Source organism: Pyrus communis, chromosome 1 (genome assembly GCF_041283825.1).
Source record: "Pyrus communis isolate YQ-2024b chromosome 1, ASM4128382v1, whole genome shotgun sequence".
Lineage (NCBI taxonomy): Eukaryota > Viridiplantae > Streptophyta > Magnoliopsida > Rosales > Rosaceae > Pyrus > Pyrus communis.
Window position 1 is genome coordinate 14,095,004 of NC_142565.1, and position 17,477 is coordinate 14,112,480.

Genomic DNA, 17,477 nt, shown 5'->3' on the forward strand with positions numbered 1-17,477 from the left:
GAACAAACAGAGAGGCAAGATGAAATGCTACATCAAAACAACATCAACTGTCCTAAAATCTGAAGGAAATGGACAGTATACACCACAATTTTCAAATTTACTAACATAAATGATCGTTTCTTTCCAATAGTACAACAATGTGGTACAATCTAGCCAATGACAAGTTAATCAGTACAATGTATCTAAGCGACTATACGAATGATAGTTACATTCAAGTAGTATGAGCAACAATACATCAATCTCGTCGTATGAATTGGTACCAGAGCAACCAAATGCTGAAACAAGCATTGCAGTCCTGAGATGGGGGAAAACGATCTCTACTAGCTCCTGCTCGATGAAGCTGACTTTCGCGCAAATTCGGACAAACCCTGCCTCAAAGCTCCAAGGTTCACACCATTACCAACTAAAATGCTTGTCACACCCATTTTTGATACCTGTAAACACCGTGTGATTGATCAAACACACGAATTTCGGATGACTCATTGAATCTAATCATTTCAAATACCCGAATTCCATTTTAATATCTATGTTTTTCAATTCAATGCAGTCTTATTGGGAAAATCTTCCAAAACGGATATAAATGGTAGATAGATTACCGTTTGAATATTTCTATCCTCGTCGTCAAAGAAAAGCATCTCAGTAAAGGGTACCCCAGTGGTTGCATGAATTCTTTGGAAATGCTCTGTCTTGTGAGTCCTGCTGGAGAAAATCTCCTGCATAATTACAAACACATAATACATTCAGTTTACGCAAATGTAGGTTAGTCGCTTTATCTAACATATATAACATTTAACATTCATTTGATAACCATTTCGTTTTTTCCGCTCTCCCATTATATATACTCTCCTCATATATCCAGCTCAAAAAAGAAAAAAAATCTATGAATCATGGATACAGAAACGGAGACACAATATGATATGACACTGCAATACGAAAAATCTCTAAAAGTTAAGACACGATACTCTATAAATATGGAAAATAAAAATATACGATTTAAAGCATAATTCATCATTCAAAATTTCAAATTAAAGTACATTTGAGTTGTTGGAGGAGAAAAGTTAGAAAACTAATATACAGTAGAAGAAGCGTGAGAGTTGTATTCATAGTTCTAATTAGAGGGGAACTCTTTGTATTCATCAACTTTCAATTATAAATATCTCCTATCAATTTTCTCCACCTCATTATCACTTTTGAAAGTGTAAATGTATCCAACTTTCAATTATAGATATAGCTATTAATTTTCTCCTTTTTATTATCATTTTTGAAAATATAAATGTATCTTAAAAGTCGGATACGTGTATCCTACGCCTATTCATCAAGTCAAAGCCGTGTGCATTGACCATGATACGTGTCTGAATAGTATCCAAGAGTATCGAGCAAGTATCGAATACGGGATACACGACCAAATAGAAGTATATGTGCATCATTAGAAAAAATGATAACCAAGAACTAATCACAAATTGTTTATCAAACGGTGTGGTTTCAATTCTACTTACCACTCGATAGATTGGATTTTCATAACTAATAGGTCTTTTATTTTTAATTTCAATTAAACAAATTGCGAATTAAAGATTAGAAAATAAAACAAGAAAATGATCAACCAACCTGGGTGAGAAACAATGAGGGGATACCCAGTGTTTGGAGGAAAGATTTGGCAACGTCAGAAGTTGGAGATCTCGAAGCAACAGCCATGGATATTCCCTTGTCCTTGAGCGCATACAATATTCCCGAGGCTTGCGGGTAAAGATACGGCGTGTCGTCGTAGTAGCAGCACTCGCAGAAGAAGGGCCAGAGGGTGTAGTCGAGATCGAAGACAACGAGACTCGGCAAGTTCTGGTGTCGTTCGATTATCTGCAGAGCCTCGCTCTTCACCTTCTCGTCGTCGCCCATTGTTCCCTTTTGGCGTAGGTTGAAAACCTGAAAAAATAATCAAAATTTGACCGTACTGGTGTAGGCACTGAAGGGGAATAGCGAGGGGGAGGCCGACGGCAATAAGAAAGAAAAGCGAGATTTAATTGTGGGGGTGTGTTGTCATTTTATTTTATTATGGCTGTTTTTATTTATTTATTTATTTATTTATTGTAGTATGATAAGTTAAATCATTATCTTAATAGGATTACATTTTTAATAGAATAATATTTACAAAGAGAATATTTCAAGACATCCTTACATACACTAAAATTTACATAATCACATTTTTATTTTAAATATGACTGCAACATTTCCCTTGAGTGTGTAAATACTGAAACAAAACATCGCATCAGGTCTTCAGCAGTTAAGGTAGAATAGTTGATGAAGTCGTCGACACAACGGGAAAATGAGAGTCTCAAATTTAAAGAAAGTATGCATTGGTAATAAAACTCACAGAACCTTGCTATGGTAAAACCTAAGGCAGATGAACCCATATACTAAGGAGAAAAGTGAGAAGTATGCATAATGTCTAAAATAAACGTCATACAAGACGAAAGTAGTGAACTCAACGGAGTATGATCATCCTAGGATAGGTGTCTCATCAAAACCTCGTTTGGTAGCAAAAACCCAATGGGAAAAATGCTCCTAATCATAGGAAAAAAAAAGTACATAAAGTTCAAGTGAGTATACTTCAGGATACTCCCCCTGAGTTAGACATAACTTCCAAATAAGAGAACTACAAGTAATATCCTTCCAGACCCCATACTAGCTCCCCTTCTCTGTGCCAATTGCCAGAGGAAAATCACCCCCAAGCCTCGTGCCAGCTCCCCGTCCCTGTGTTAATAGCCAGAGGAAAACCATTTTCTGGCATTATGCCAACACCGTAACCGTCGCCTAGGACGGAATCTATCTCTTGCCCCGTAGTGGAATAGGAACCACTAGGTAAGTACAAAACCATTGAACATATATATATTTGAAAAGCAACTTCATAGACAACATTATATGCGTCTTTCCGTATCCTTCAATCAAGTTGGATGAGCCTGAGAGGGTTGTCAAATGTGCATTCTTAGGTACGAAGTTAGTAAAATAGCGTCGCTCACGCAAGATGGTGTGCGTGTTAGCACTATCAGTCAGCCAGACAACTAACTTCTCCATTAGTCGTAACTAGAAATAAATTAATTGAATCGGTCACATATATAAATATAATTTCATTCATTCAATTAATCAATCGAGAAATAATATCCATAATTCTCGGGTTGGGCTGGGGCTGCAGGCCCGTGAATACCCTACCAGGGCAAGGGCCTGGGTTGTCATGCTTGAGCAGTAAATCCCAAAGGGCTACTTTAGTGTGGTCCAAGGCATCAGATGATGCCGCTCCCATGTGTGCTCCACTCGGCTAGTGACAGCGAGCCGCAACCAATACCGCATATTTCCTAGGTTCTTTTTTTTTTTTTTTTTTTGTTCTTTTTCCGACTTCGCTAGGGGTTGAAAAGCCCTAAATTGCTTCTAATTTATTTATATGCTTTGACTCACAAATTCCACATAGAAAAATAATAATTGCGTAATGCATGAAACGTGTGTGTGTGTGTATATATATATTGACAAATAAATAAATCATATACAATATATATCAGAAGGAAAATATAAATATAGGGGGTTCATGTATCATGGGGAATGTTTTGATGATTTGTGAATGTTTCAAATATCTTACTTTATTTTAAGCATACTTAATTGGCAGAAAACAAAGAAGAGCCTTTGAATTTTGTAGAAGAAAATCTCCTCCTATGATCCTTCAGTTCCTTAGCTTCTGGTAAGAAAGTGCTAATAACGTGTTGTAGGCCTAATTAGCTGAACTATTCTAGGGGAATATAGAGGGGGAGGCCGGCGGCAATAAGAGAAAAAAAAGAGAGATTTTATTGTGAGGTGTGTGTTGTGTTACCCCATTGTGGCTTTATTTATAGTAGTATGATACGTTAAATCCTTACCTTAATAGGATTACAACTCTAATAGGATCATATCTACTAAAGAGAATATTCCAAGATATACCTAGATACACTAAGATTTACACAATCGTATTCTTATTTTAAATATGAGTGCAAAATTGCACGTTTTGTAAGGATTGATCATCGAAAGATGTTTTCTAATAAATCAAGTACACACAATTTTTTTCTTGACGTGAGAAAGAATTAGAAGCAACGCTACAGCCACGCTTTAATCACTTTTTATTTTTATTTTTATTGTATAAAAAATAACTAAATATATATTTCAAACAAAACATATATGACAAAATTTCATTAATCTCGTTCTCATTCTGCTTTTTATCCTTCATAGCCGATCAATAAGTCAGTAGAGAAAACTATAATCTCTGGTACAAATTATCATGAGATGTAAATGAGAAGTTTTATGTTCGACTTTTCTTTACCAAATTATGCTAATCGAGTTAACCAATCTCCAAACTCCAAAGTATCAAAACAAAAAACTAGGGACGAAAAGAATTAAGGGACCAGAATGGAAACCCACAAAAGTTAGGGCAAACATGAAACTCCCTCATTGAGTAATTTGATTGAGCCCTCATACTGAGTAGCCTATTCTTGGCTTTTAATGAAATTATATCATATTCTTTTGCCTTTCATTTCATCGCTCTTCCCCTCTCCATTTCGATACAAGAATACGAAAACCAGCCTCCAAATTCCTTTTGTCCTTCAAGGTTGTAGAGAATGAAACAAACACATCAACAAATATTACAAGTTTACAACCCCACTTTTACACTATTTTTTCCTCCCAATACATCCCCACAGGGCCACAAGCACCTATCACACCTATTGCACCTTATCGAAAGATATTAGCTATGTAGTTTTACGAGTAACGGAAATGGGCATTGTTTTTTTATTTACCAAATAATACAAGTCTCAAAATCTAGTGGTACCAAATAACGAGATGTCAAACTCGCCATACCCGCCTTCGCTGTGACATTAAACTCATGCCTGGCACATGCAGTCCGGAGCAGGATACGTGTATATGGACTGCTTAGGCTTTCTAATCCTGATTTGTCCTTGCCTGTTTTCGTGCCCTTTTACCACCGACTGCTGGAATTCCGACCAGCTAAGGGTTTTGTTTAGGAAGAGTTGCCCCAATAGTGGCATACTCGGCCTGATGGTCTTCAAGTTCTCGTAAGTTCGGTGCCCTACCTGTTGACATTAATTTCTTCTTCGTCAGCATTCTATGAGTTGCAGAACATTATGATATGGAGAGCATGTGAAAACATATCTACAGTTCACCAAATTGCAGTGAACATCTCGTGCCTTCGTGTAAGGATGGGTGCTCAAAGACATTATGCAGGTGAGTGACTACCCTCACAAGTTGAAAGTACCAGCCATGGCAACAGGAATATATGACATCATAGAATTGATAAAAAAAAATTTATTTGGAAGTCTTACCAGTGCATTGTGCATGTTTCCTGGGGAAGCAGATATGAAGATATCGCTGTGCATGCTAACGTAGTAATCAACCGCTGCTAACAGAGAAGCCTTTCCTTTGATTTGGGCCCGTTCTTCTGAAGAAGCAAGGCTCTTTTTATCTTCCATAAGTGGAAACACTTTTCGCAAAGTAGCAATCCTAGCTTCCCCACCGTATACCTGAAGAAAACAAAACGAAATTGCGAATTAGACCTATGGTAACCAGAAACATTAGATTTGAATTTCCTAACTGATATTTGCCCATTCACTGGATGAGACTTGGCTGACATGAGTTGGATATAAGGAACACTAATAACCTTGTGGGAAGCAAGATAGAGGCGGGTATTGTTGTCAAATCCTAAAGCCGCAAGAAGCAATCCAATCTCTTCTGGAGTTAATGGACAACGCCCCTGACTCCTCAGCTCCTCGTCCGTGAACTGGGAGTTAAGGACTCTTCCCTGCCAGATCACTTGTCGGTATTTGGCCAGAGCCAATTTTTCAGCTTTTCCACCTCCAAAATCACAGGCCGAATGGGCTGCCATATCCTGCAGAACGAAAAATAAATCCAGAACATAATTTCCATATTGCAAACACAAAATTTTCATACTTTTCAACAGTTACAAATCAATTGTAAGTTGTTAAAGTGGCACATAATGTGTTACAAATACAATCTGTCCATTGTTTGTGTACCGCAGAACATAAAATACTGCAAGTTAGACATCGATTGTTTACATATAGCAGTTCCATCCACCAGCAATGCCAGAATTTCACTGTGCACGACACAAATTTTGGGGAAAAATAAAGGAGTCAATCTAAATGGATGTGAATCAAATTATGAGGGGCAAACCTTATCAAACCGTAGATGCAGCACAACAAATTTCCCTGCCCCTTGCTTGTCATTCACATTAGGCATCTCCTGCAAATAATTGGAACTAGCTCCCCCACTTTTGCTAGAAGGATATCTAAGACGGCTGACCAGAGCATCTCCAAGAGCTCTAATATGAGGGACAAACTCTAATGCTTGAAAGTTGACCTTACAGCGTAGTCGTTGGATGTCCATAGGCAAGTTGTCAAATGTCAGGCGGTGCGAGAATGGGGCAATAGCTGCTATTCCATAACTGAACCACATACAATTCAGCATATATGAAATTTAAGATATGAAGCCATAGTTTTCCATTGACTTCAACAGCTACTAAAGGTCTGAAAATTAAACAAGAAGAACACTATAATTTAAGCCAACAAGTTCAGGTGACACTGACCTCTGAACTAGGGGCAATACATTCTCTAGATACCAGTTTGCTGAAGCATGGACAGGTGCTGTCTTAACTCTCGTAGCTCGGATGGCAGTTGCATAGTACTCCCTTGTGCTCCACGAGAAATCAGAAGGGAGCTCTTTAACTATTCTAATATCATCCTTCAATACATTAATGAAATGATCAACATCAAATATATCCATGAAGGAGCTGCAGAGAAAAGAACCGGTAGAAGAATAAGTACCAATAAGGATTCAAGAGATAAAGACATGTATAATGCAAATATAAATCAACGTTTGCTTCTACAAATACCTTGAATCTCGCCATACAGGATTCACTTCAAGGTACGGGATCACAAGGGTTGCATTCAGTATTTTAGCAACTGCTACTGCATCACATATCTACAAATAAAATAATTTTAAGAACTAGCCAGGTGGTTATACACAACTTTGAAACAGATACAAGTTGGATGAATTACAAACTTTTAAGACCTACCCCCATCCTCTGCTGGTTCAGCCCTCCATCAAGAAAAACTTGGATAAATCCCTCAGATTTTTCCGGTAATGCTGCATGAGATAAAAGAATCAATTGCGAAAAAGTAGCACTTAACATTGTAAAACACATTAGTTCTGCAACCTACAGTAAAACTACTTTAGATACAGAGACATAACCAAAGTAACGCTGTTTTCCGTAAACACTCACAAGGGGCAACTGATGATTCTGCACAAGGTTTCCATGATTCCTTAGCCAATGGTGTCCATAGATCCGAGAGTTCCCCTTCTGACTACACAAGGTAAAGATTTTTTTTTTTAATCTTTTCAGTCTAATTTTATGCGTACAAATCAGTCAAACTAATAAACTCTTACTCACAGTTTGGCGTTGTAAAGCACTCTTGAGAAGGCGTAGGTGCTTAGATTTTGGAACATTCCACTCCTGAAAAGTCGACTTCGTCATCACATCAAGCCCCTAAAAGAAAAGCAGTATTTAAATGATCCTGATCTTTGCAACAGGTGGGAAATGCACTTATATATCACTAATGGCACACATATCTACTTGCACAAACATCGCATAACAATTGATGGGCGCCTCGGCATTTCGTTTTTGTAAATTTTAAGGCCCTTCCTATTCTTACAAGTACAAACAATGTGTTCATGATCCCAAGCATACAAAACAATTTCCATCTTAACCTCGCTTGGCGCCATTCACGGGTCCCAAAATTTCTAGCGGAGTTAATCAAATTTCATCAATGTAACAACTTTTTAATTCAGCTTAGTGCCTAACCCAACAAGTATAAGCGTTATTTGGAGTAGTTCCGACATCATAAGACCGACTCATGCTCTAGCTCTAGCATGTACGCCTTAATTGCTATGATAATCTTTGTTCCTCAGTTTGTCGGTGATCGAATTTACAAGAAAAATGGCAGCAGCAAACAAATCAAAGCAAAAACTGCATGCAATCCCTCTAAGAAAAGGAAATTACCGTGTTGTACAGCATTAGTAAATTGAACAATAACCAAAACCACTAGAAAAAGGCCAGAAAATCCCTCTAAGAAAAAGCAGGAAAACCTCGTTACCACTTACCGAGTACGTGGAAGGGGAAGTATAATCCAAGGAAAACAGGTAATTAAAGAAGAGGAAGAAACATACCGAGTACATGGAAGGAGAAGCATGGCCCAACGGACTGAACAAAGTGGGCAAGAAAACTGGGAGGAGAAGGAGCAGAAGAGCACCGAGAGCTCCTCCTCTGGGAGAAAACTGAAACTGGACCACCATTGTTCCAAAACTTCAATCTGAAAACTAAAATCTGGGTTTTGCTCTGCACTGGAAACTACAAAGACCCAGAAACAAGACCGAGACCGAGACCGAGACCGAGGGAATAACGCGACTATAAATGTAGCGGCCTACAAAGCAGATGGGAGAGCGAGCGAGAGAGTAAAGGCACTTTGAGAGGACACCTGGACTGCTTGCTTTGTAGTTTGGATTGATAAGCGTGTCACTCTCAGAGATAAAGAGCCTTTTTTTTTTTTTTTTTTTTAAGGGCTTTTAATCGAATAAAAAATAATGAAAATACTTTGGAAATTTTAAGTTTTAAGAAAAATGACAAAATAAAGAGTAAAGTAAATAGTATCATGATTAATTTTTTAGTGTAAAAATATGATTTTTCGTTAAAGTAAATAATACCATAAACTTTTCGTTAAAGTTCCAATAAAAAAAAATTGCAAAACAGAGTGCTTTTGTTTGCTTTCGGACCCCTCTGTTTAGTTAAACACATAGTCCCCATTGCTTTCCAAAATAAAAAAAAAACCCAAGGGCGGCTTGTGGTTACCTTCCAATTTATATTTTTAATACAAATATATAAACAAAAACCCTAAATTTCTTTTTTTCTGTAAAAAAATAATAAAAAAAATTACCATACAAAGATTAATTGTCACACACGTAAATGTGTGATAAGATATTAACATTAATTGTAGGACTCATCTAATTTTCTTTCCTTGGTTTTTTTTAGGGGGAGAGAGTGATGAGTGAGGGGATAATTGCAGTGTACAAGGTTTGCAAATTGGAGCATTGGGTTCGCTTCTGGGTGAGTATCTCTATGACTCTTTCATACTTTTTTTAGGGTATCCCTATGACTCTATGTACTTGATGGAATAAGATCTTATCCAAATCTTTTTTGTGAAGGATCGCGAAAATTACTTTATCTTGTTCGTTTATTTAACATCCTGCAGTTAGAAATTTTTTTTATTTTTTTATTTAAAATTGAACACAAACAATACTTGATAAAAAGTAATCGAACGATGTCCGATAAACAGATAAGATAAAACTGCAAAAGAGATCAGGAGAGGATTCTCATCCGTACTTAAGGTACCGTTTGGTACGTGGAACGGGACGGAACAGAGTGGGACAGGGCGTTCCGTCCCACGTTTGGTGCGCCTAAAACGGGTGGAACGAGCTGTTCCACGGGACGAGTTTTGGGTGAATTTTCGTTCCACCTCACCCCCTGGAACGACTCATTCCACATCCGTGGAACACAAAATTATAACCTCTCCGTCTCCTTCTTCTTCCTCCTTGTTTTCATCCGAGGGCATATTTGCTCCCGCTCCGTTCTGTTCCGTCCTATCCCGTCCCGTCCCGTCCCGTTCCATTCCGTTCCGTCCCGTCCCGTCTGCATACCAAACGATACCTAATAGATTGGCTTTTGGTGCTCCAGCCAGGCAGCACCGACACTACAGTCAGTTAGTAACTGTTCAAATTTTACATGGATGGAACTGGGAATTACATCACATGGGATGTTTCGGTTCTTCCAATCCAACGGCTTCGTGTATGTTATTTCTGCATGTTGTAGGTATATAGAATAGAATGATCTTTCTAACCTAGATTGGAAGGATTAATTTCGTTTAGCACTACAATTAACAATATTTCTCTGCATTTATAGGTAAGAATTTTTAGATTTGAATATTTGGAGTAACGGGATCAGATCCATTAGTATATAATATATCTTTGTATAAAAAAAATAAAAAGAAAAATTCACAAAGTGGAATTGAATCCCTCCAAACAAAATGTGCAAATTTGTGGTGGCTCAGAGATGCTTCGCTCAATTGTTCTTGTTTTCTAGCATTTTGGTATTTGGATATTCTCCAATGTCCAAATTTGCAAACCTCCCAATCTTATTGAACATAGCCATAACGGGAACTAGGGTAAGGTGGTTGCTTTTGCTTGTGCCTGCTGTTGGAGCAACAAGAAATGAATGCTGATTTTCTCCATTCCTCCCCCTGACCCCAAACCTCATCTTTCTTACATTATTGTGTTTGGAGAGCGTTGCGGTCACCCGGCCCACAAAAAGAGATTTTTTAGTGTATTGGACACACGATCCAGTATAATAAGTGTAAGGCACAAAGTTCAGTACAATACAAGTTTAATAATAGTATTTTGGTACTTTTATTTTGGTATTTTTATTTACAAGTGTAAGGCACAAAGTCCAGTACAATACAAGTTTAACAATACAGGTTTCAGGGGGCAAAATGAAATCAAAATCGAGTTTCAGGAGGCAAAGCGGAGCAAATTTTGATTTTCAATGAATAAAGTAGCAACTTTTGAGTTATAAGAAGTAAAGTGAAATTAAAATAGACTTCCAACGGATGTGCTAAAAATAAGCCTTTTTTGAAATTGGTTTTTGGATACAAGTGATGTTGTAAACTTTTGATTGTTGCCACTTCATAGTGAATGAGGTTGTCATACTACCACTCATAACGAAGGAGTAGATTCTCTCCATTTTTTTATTCCCTCTCATTCCCTCCCCTCCTCTTTGAACCGGTCATGGTTAAGTCATGTCAACATCTTATATTAATTTTTTATTAAAAAAAAAAAGAAAAAAAAAGAAGAAAGATAAAATAGAGAATGTGAGAGGAGGAGATAGAAGAAGATGAAAAGAGAAAGAGAACCCTAATCACTAACCCGTGTAATCTAGGGTGTGCTTTTGTAACTTCACTGACCATATGGTGGTGAACATATTTGAAACACCTTAACCCGCTGGAGTCCTCAAAACCATCCATTACTTTAATACTCTATTTAGTCGGATGCCCACCCTAGCAGACTTGACATATTGTAAACGAGTGGTGCTATCCACAACCAGTTTTTACATCTCACACCCGTTTCTAAGTTTCTAACGATTGAATCGAATGAATTAAAAAAGATTAAGGGACAGAACTTAATAAGGATGTATAAAAAATAGAAAAAGCGTTAAACTATTGTAATGTAAAGACAAAAGAATTGAATTGTAACTGGCCTAACTCACATTTGAAAATTCTACACTAAGGAAGTTTCATGAGGGAGTTTTTAAGACCGCATTCGAAAAAAGAATCTAAGACAATGGACCTAATAATAATGAGGTTTAACTTACAACCACCAAAACCACTTAATCTTGGTGGTGGTAATGGTTTCAATGATGTCTGCTGTCACCAAGATGAAGATCTAATATGGATGTTGTTGCGCTCTGGGTTATCCTGCACCATCTTCTACTTGGTCGTCGTCGGCAAATTTGACGATATTCAGTGATGTTGTTGATATGGTGCCATTATGAGAATCGTTGATATCACATCCATACTTGGTACCAGTACCTCAATTTAACATTGTTATATGACGTTAATCTTTAAGTTCACATTATACGTATCGTTCCGTGTATTGTATTGTTTTTAAATTGCTCATATCATACTTTAATTTTTCCTTTCGTTTAAAAGGGGACTAGCTAATAGCTTACCTATGATGGTCTACCATTTTAGAAGCCGAGAATACTCACAAAGACATTTCATTAGGGTCAGGAATCGAAACGTATACAATACCTTAATTTAATACTTAATGTTCCCACCCACGTTTACTTTGGACAGGGCCAAGCCCATGTTGGGCCCAATTTAGTTGAGATGAGGCCGAGGCCACCTGAATATTGTGAAAATAAAATAAAATAAATATAAACAAAAAAACAAAAAAACAAAAAAAACAAAAAAGGGAGGCTGCATCTAACGAAGCAAACGTATTATAAGAGGAAGAAGAAGAGGAAGAAGAAGAGAGCTCAGAAAATTGTTGTTCGGAATTCAGACAGGAGCGGAGATAACCCCATAAATCCACAAGCTGGGAAATATGGATCTCAGCCAGGTGAGTTGACTCGTTTCTTCAATTTCTTGCTTACTATTTCCGATTTCAGTTGCTCCAGTTTCTCGGATTTGTGGGCCATTCGTTTCTGGGTTTAATGTTGGGATTGAAAGGGTTTTTGGATTATTACTGGATCTGGCTTATGCGTTTTGCGTTCTTGTTTGGTTGCTGAGAAAATAATGGAAAACGATTAGAATATTAGCTAACATTTCATTTGGAAAATTTCCATGGTAATCTCGATTTCTGATTTTCTTTAGGTGGATGTTTTCGTTGATATGTTTTGAGCTTAGTAATTTGTTTGGTTGAGTAGAAAATTGTGGAAAGGGAGAGGAAATTGAGTATCATTCATTAATGAGGCCTTGAATCGCTACAATTTATACTGAATTTTATTTTTCGTAAAGATCCGTATGGTGCTTGCTGCTTAGAGGAGGTCTAGCATTGTGCAGGGACTTAATTCTAATCTGTTGTATAATCGGCAGCTAAATCTAATTTTCGAATAGGAAAGGTTTTATTGAAGGGAAACAAAAAATAGGAAGAGGGCTTTTGTTGTTATGTCACCCGAAGAAAGAGTTCAATTTCAGAGTGTAATATGTCGCAAAAGGATTGAGTTTCTTATCAAAGGTGTTACATTATTTGCCCTTACCAGAAAATAGATAATAATATGAATGCGACTTTGAATGTGAAAACTTCCCTTTAATTTTGGCCCTTTCCGGTGAACTTGGGGACTCGTTATGTTGTGGTTGAAAGTAAGATGGTGTTGTTTTGAACTCGGGGACCCATTATGTTGTAACCATTTTTCATTTTTGTTTCCGTTTAGCTAATTCTACTCTACTTTCATGTGCAGCCACAAGGGGAAAACTATGCCAACCCGAAGACATGTTTCTTCCACGTTCTTTTCAAGGTCTAGTATCTATAGTTTTCTTGTTTACCGTTTCTTATAAACGAAAGATTGTCATTTAAATGTGTTGCCTCCTTCACTAAGTAACATTATGTTCCTTCTCTTTCACAGGCTGGAGCATTGGCTTTTTACATACTTTCTGCCCTCTTTTTTGATAACTTTGTCATCATTTTTGTTGTGACTGTTCTTCTTTCTGCCCTTGATTTCTGGGTAGTTAAGAATGTTAGTGGACGCATCTTAGTTGGGTTGAGGTGGTGGAATGAGATAAATGATCTTGGTGAGAGTGTGTGGAAATTTGAATGCCTTGACCAAGAGGTTAGTATTACCATCACAAAAATCTGTATTATCGTTTTCTCTTCCCTTTGTTACTAAGCTCAATGATATAAGAGTGTTTACTGTTGACTCTGTTACCACCTGACTATCATCCAAGCTGATCCTTACTTGTATGTCTTTAGTCATTGGCCCGGATGAACAAAAAGGATTCATGGCTCTTCTGGTGGACACTTTACATCACGGTAAGCAAATAAGCTTCAATATAACAAGTGGTGCAGCACCAATTTTCGTTTGTACGATTTTTCATAAAGATTTATACTGATAAATTATATGCATTAGGTTATAAAAGTAGATATTAAAAGCATTGTGTTACTTGTGTGTTCTACAAGAAGCTGGATGGATCTGCTTGGAGTTGAAGATGATATGAATAGAATTGAAACTGAAAAAGTATTTTTAAAATATATATAGCAAGGTCCACTGTGCATGTATGTAAAAGGTGCACATAGTTGTGAACTGTTTTATTTTGACGTCTCAAGTTGCTGTTTTACATTTTTGGGCAGGCTGTTGCATGGATTGTGCTTGGAATATTTTCTCTAATAAAGTTTCAGGCAGATTATCTCCTCGTCGTAGGAGTGTGTTTGACCCTTAGCATTGCAAATATTGTTGGCTTTACCAAATGCCGGAAAGGTATGGAAGCATTGATTTGATTTTGTTGTTAGATATATGGATATATAGGATATTTTTCTGTGTTTTGTGTCGCAGGATGGATAGGGTTTAAAAACTATTGGGACAGATTACACGAAAACCATTTTACATGAAGTGCATGTTATGCTGGACGCATATCATGTATCCTATTACAGTGGTTGGTTCGGGATTCTACTTATGTTGGGGCGATCTTAATTGATGATAATTGATAAAACCAACAAATTTGGAACCACAAAACCCAAACATAAAACTCAAGAATGTGGAAAACTCACAAATAAGACAGAACCCTAAAAGTTTTCTTTTATACCCAAAACATATGAACGGTATGTATAAATAAGTAGATGATATTGTACTATAGCTATTAAGCTCTCATTCTTGCAGGTAACACGCCTGTTACTCATCACCTACAACTGTTAGATTGGAATAGTTCCATATTTGAAGATAGATTCACTAGTTGGCTTTCCTTTTTCTTTCTCCCCGTAGTGTTTGATGGGATAATTTGTTTTCATATTCTTGGTTAATAACACTTTGATTTTGCTTCCAGACGCGAAAAAGCAGATCCAACAGTTTGCCTCCCAGACCATTGCATCCCGGTTCTCGTCTACAATACAATCAGCATTCAGTGTCGTCTGAGTCAAGCATGCAGGAAGATAGGAATATTTTGGAACAAATGAACTTGTGCAAGAGCGTATACATGATCCACCATATTGACCGGCAATATCCTTGCTTCTTTTTGAGCTTTTGTAGGGATACAAAGACTGCATGTTAAAGGTTTTGTATTGAATGTTTGATATATACATTGATGCAAAATTTTACATAACTTTACCTTTTTTAATCATAGTTTGTATGATAAAACTGTGTCCAATGACCCAATATTGATAATTTCGTTTTTAGTTTTTTAAATTTTTTTTATTAAACGATAGATTTGTTAGATTAGATGTTAGATTAGCCACTGACAGGATTAAAACTTACACCGTCATGCAAGGGTTCAACACTTTTCCACCACTGTGATAAAAGGGTCGCTTGATAATTTCGTTGATTCTTTTATCATTCTACTTCTGGCGAGGGGGATTTAAATTGACATGTTTGTATATCTTTGAATTTGCTAGAGCCCTCCTCTCTCCAAAACTACTTGTTTGGTCCTTGTATTCTCAATGAAATGAATCGTTTTTGGAAACAAAAGGCCTATGCGGGTCTTGCCTCTTGGCTGGTAAATTCCGCGCGGAGCAGTAAATTCTATCGAGGAGATGGTGTGTATAAGCTGTTTGCGTTTACGCTTCACAGGTTCTTTTTCTTCCGACTGTCCTCTCGCAAAGTGACGGCAGGTATAACGACCAGCTTTCCCGGAGTTGATTCTTATCCACTATAAAATAGCCAAGCCTTTCAAACCGAAATGTGTCCAATGTTTAGGTATAGAGTGATCTTTTAGACCTAATCAAAGCAATGAACCGACCGTTAATACAAGTTATTTTCAGCTCATAAAATAGTGCAAGTCAGGGGAGAGATCCAAAAGGCCTAGTTAAGGTCAAACCTAGAAGATTGAGAAGCCCAATACCCAATTAAGGATATACCTGAGTGGGATATACCTGAGTGCTAGAGTGGACCGCTCACTAGCCTAGTCTGACTGAGCAACATAATGTACTTTCTGACCCCCAAAGACACGTGGGAAGACTGATAACTTTATGGCCCAAAGTTTTAGGAGTAGGCCTACTCAGACACCAATCAGACCACGTGTCAATCACCAATCTAAAGCAAAACTCTAGGACACGACATAAAGGTGGTTCGCCCACTGTTTAGAATGACATTTTTGATAAATCAAGGCTAAGTTGGTTGCTTGGTATGTATTGATCTAGAAAGACGTGCCCTAACTGAGCAAGCATCACTTCACGCGCCGAATGTCGACTGATGGTTAAAGAAAGTTCCAACCCGCTAGTCGATGCATGTGACACATTAAATGCTAGAAATGTAGGAGTTTTTTTTTTTTTTTTTTTGGGTTCATGGAGGGCCTATATAAAGAGGTGGGAACCTCTTGTAAGGTGGTTGGACGACTAAAGAGAGAAAAAGATAAGTTTTTAGCTGAACACTCTTTGTAACCTTTAAAATCAGTACAACTTGAGCAACACAATGAATGTAGTCCAGTTTGAGAAGTGAACCACTTAAATCTTGAGTCCTTCATTTCAATTTCAATTCCAACCTACTAAGGGCTTATTATTTTAAGTTTGTTAACCTATAAATTTTGAGCGTTTGACACCGACATGGGACTAAAACTATAAAGTCTAAACCCTTCAAGATGATTTTGCATTCAAAACAACCAATCTTGTCAATAAGTTGTAGAAAATTGAATAGAAGCGAGATTTTTCAAACCACCAGACTTTCCTTGCTAACAAACGCATTCAATTTCTCTGATGCGTCCACTGCGGAATCTGAAGGCCACCACACCAAATGGTCACGCCCGAGATCACTTTGTAAACACAACCGAAGCAATTAGTACTATTTTCTTTCCTTATTTGAGCTTTGAGAAGTCTTATGTTTGGGATGATTCACTCATTCTCTACTGGTTTTCTTGTTCCTTATCACATTGATGGTTCGGGGAGGAAGGAGAACCAAAACGAAAACAATAAAAGAGTAGCAGGAGAGAAGGGTGCTGTGGTATTTGGATCTAGGGGCGATATTGGGTCAAATGCTCGGAGATCCAATTGATGGTTCGGGGAGGAAACGATAGATTTCCTTGAAGGAAGAAAGAACGATACAACTGAGAAGCAGCCAGCTACAACTAAATCACAAAAAAGTACACCAACAACACAATCTGGTGGTTCCGAGGAAAACAGAAGCGAAGCAGCTGTAGAATCCGATACCAGAAACCTCAACAGGTGAAAAGAATTATACATCAAACAAAGATACAATACTAGTGCAAGTACACGGAAATGCAACATCAGGAGTCCACCACGCATCTAAGTTAACAATTCATGTCAGCAGTTTCCCAGTCTTGTATCAACACATGAGTAACAAACGCAGAAAGCAGAAAATTTATCGATCACCACAAGTAAACAAAAAGTTTCTACCTAATGATAATGAGTAGGTCACTAAAACAATTTCCCTTTTGAACTTACAGATGCCAACGTCTCACATCAAACCGAAACATGACCCATGAGCCCAGATACTTCATAATTATGCTACATATAATTCAAAAAACAACAGAAAGGAATTCAACAAACAGTTTAACATAATTCACAAAATCAAGCTCACCACAAATGGTCTCCTAACAGAAACTCTGAGAATATTGTGATCTCTAATAACCTCTGCAGAATGCAATTTACCATAATCTGTAATAAGTCTTGAA

At 37.4% G+C, this 17,477-nt stretch overlaps 3 protein-coding genes across 4 annotated transcripts; 1 reads left to right on the forward strand and 2 right to left on the reverse strand.

Moving 5' to 3' along the window:
- Positions 1-78: 78 nt before the first annotated feature.
- LOC137720998 (uncharacterized) lies at positions 79-2,015 on the reverse strand. Its single transcript, XM_068460127.2, has 3 exons — positions 1,606-2,015; positions 597-713; positions 79-434 (listed from the first exon to the last, which is right to left on the reverse strand). The coding sequence occupies exons 1-3, from the start codon at positions 1,888-1,890 to the stop codon at positions 321-323; spliced, it is 516 nt and encodes a 171-aa protein (XP_068316228.1). The 5' UTR covers positions 1,891-2,015; the 3' UTR covers positions 79-320.
- Positions 2,016-4,580: 2,565 nt separating this feature from the next.
- On the reverse strand, positions 4,581-8,597 carry LOC137720001 (O-fucosyltransferase 39). Of its 2 annotated transcripts, none has more exons than XM_068458990.2 (10): positions 8,266-8,597; positions 7,490-7,585; positions 7,322-7,403; positions 7,115-7,185; positions 6,932-7,020; positions 6,626-6,829; positions 6,214-6,484; positions 5,684-5,911; positions 5,349-5,546; positions 4,581-5,099 (listed from the first exon to the last, which is right to left on the reverse strand). In XM_068458990.2, the coding sequence occupies exons 1-10, from the start codon at positions 8,389-8,391 to the stop codon at positions 4,890-4,892; spliced, it is 1,575 nt and encodes a 524-aa protein (XP_068315091.1). In that variant the 5' UTR covers positions 8,392-8,597; the 3' UTR covers positions 4,581-4,889. The 2 variants fall into 2 exon arrangements, with proteins under 2 accessions (XP_068315091.1, XP_068315092.1); XM_068458991.2 differs by having other exon boundaries at positions 7,490-7,552; positions 8,266-8,596.
- A 3,511-nt stretch (positions 8,598-12,108) lies between these two features.
- On the forward strand, positions 12,109-14,957 carry LOC137720405 (Golgi apparatus membrane protein-like protein ECHIDNA). The gene is made up of 6 exons (XM_068459473.2): positions 12,109-12,264; positions 13,106-13,162; positions 13,271-13,474; positions 13,615-13,674; positions 13,993-14,119; positions 14,682-14,957. Exons 1-6 carry the CDS (start codon positions 12,250-12,252, stop codon positions 14,768-14,770), a joined length of 552 nt encoding a protein of 183 aa, XP_068315574.1. The 5' UTR covers positions 12,109-12,249; the 3' UTR covers positions 14,771-14,957.
- The last annotated feature ends 2,520 nt before the right edge of the window (positions 14,958-17,477 follow it).

Bases quoted from the DNA above. Each gene is read 5' to 3' on its own strand.
- LOC137720998 (XM_068460127.2), bottom strand. From the start codon at position 1,890: ATGGGCGACGACGAGAAGGTGAAGAGCGAGGCTCTGCAGATAATCGAA. The intron at 714-1,605 runs GTTGGTTGATCA...GTAATTATGCAG, and splicing joins CCTCATTGTTTCTCACCCAG to GAGATTTTCTCCAGCAGGAC. The intron at 435-596 runs GTAATCTATCTA...CGGTGTTTACAG, and splicing joins AGGATAGAAATATTCAAACG to GTATCAAAAATGGGTGTGAC.
- LOC137720405 (XM_068459473.2), top strand. The intron at 13,475-13,614 runs GTTAGTATTACC...GTATGTCTTTAG, and splicing joins TTGAATGCCTTGACCAAGAG to TCATTGGCCCGGATGAACAA. The intron at 13,675-13,992 runs GTAAGCAAATAA...ATTTTTGGGCAG, and splicing joins GGTGGACACTTTACATCACG to GCTGTTGCATGGATTGTGCT.
- LOC137720001 (XM_068458990.2), bottom strand. From the start codon at position 8,391: ATGGTGGTCCAGTTTCAGTTTTCTCCCAGAGGAGGAGCTCTCGGTGCT. The intron at 7,186-7,321 runs GTGAGTGTTTAC...TATCTCATGCAG, and splicing joins AGAATCATCAGTTGCCCCTT to CATTACCGGAAAAATCTGAG. The intron at 7,021-7,114 runs GTAGGTCTTAAA...TTTTATTTGTAG, and splicing joins TGAACCAGCAGAGGATGGGG to ATATGTGATGCAGTAGCAGT.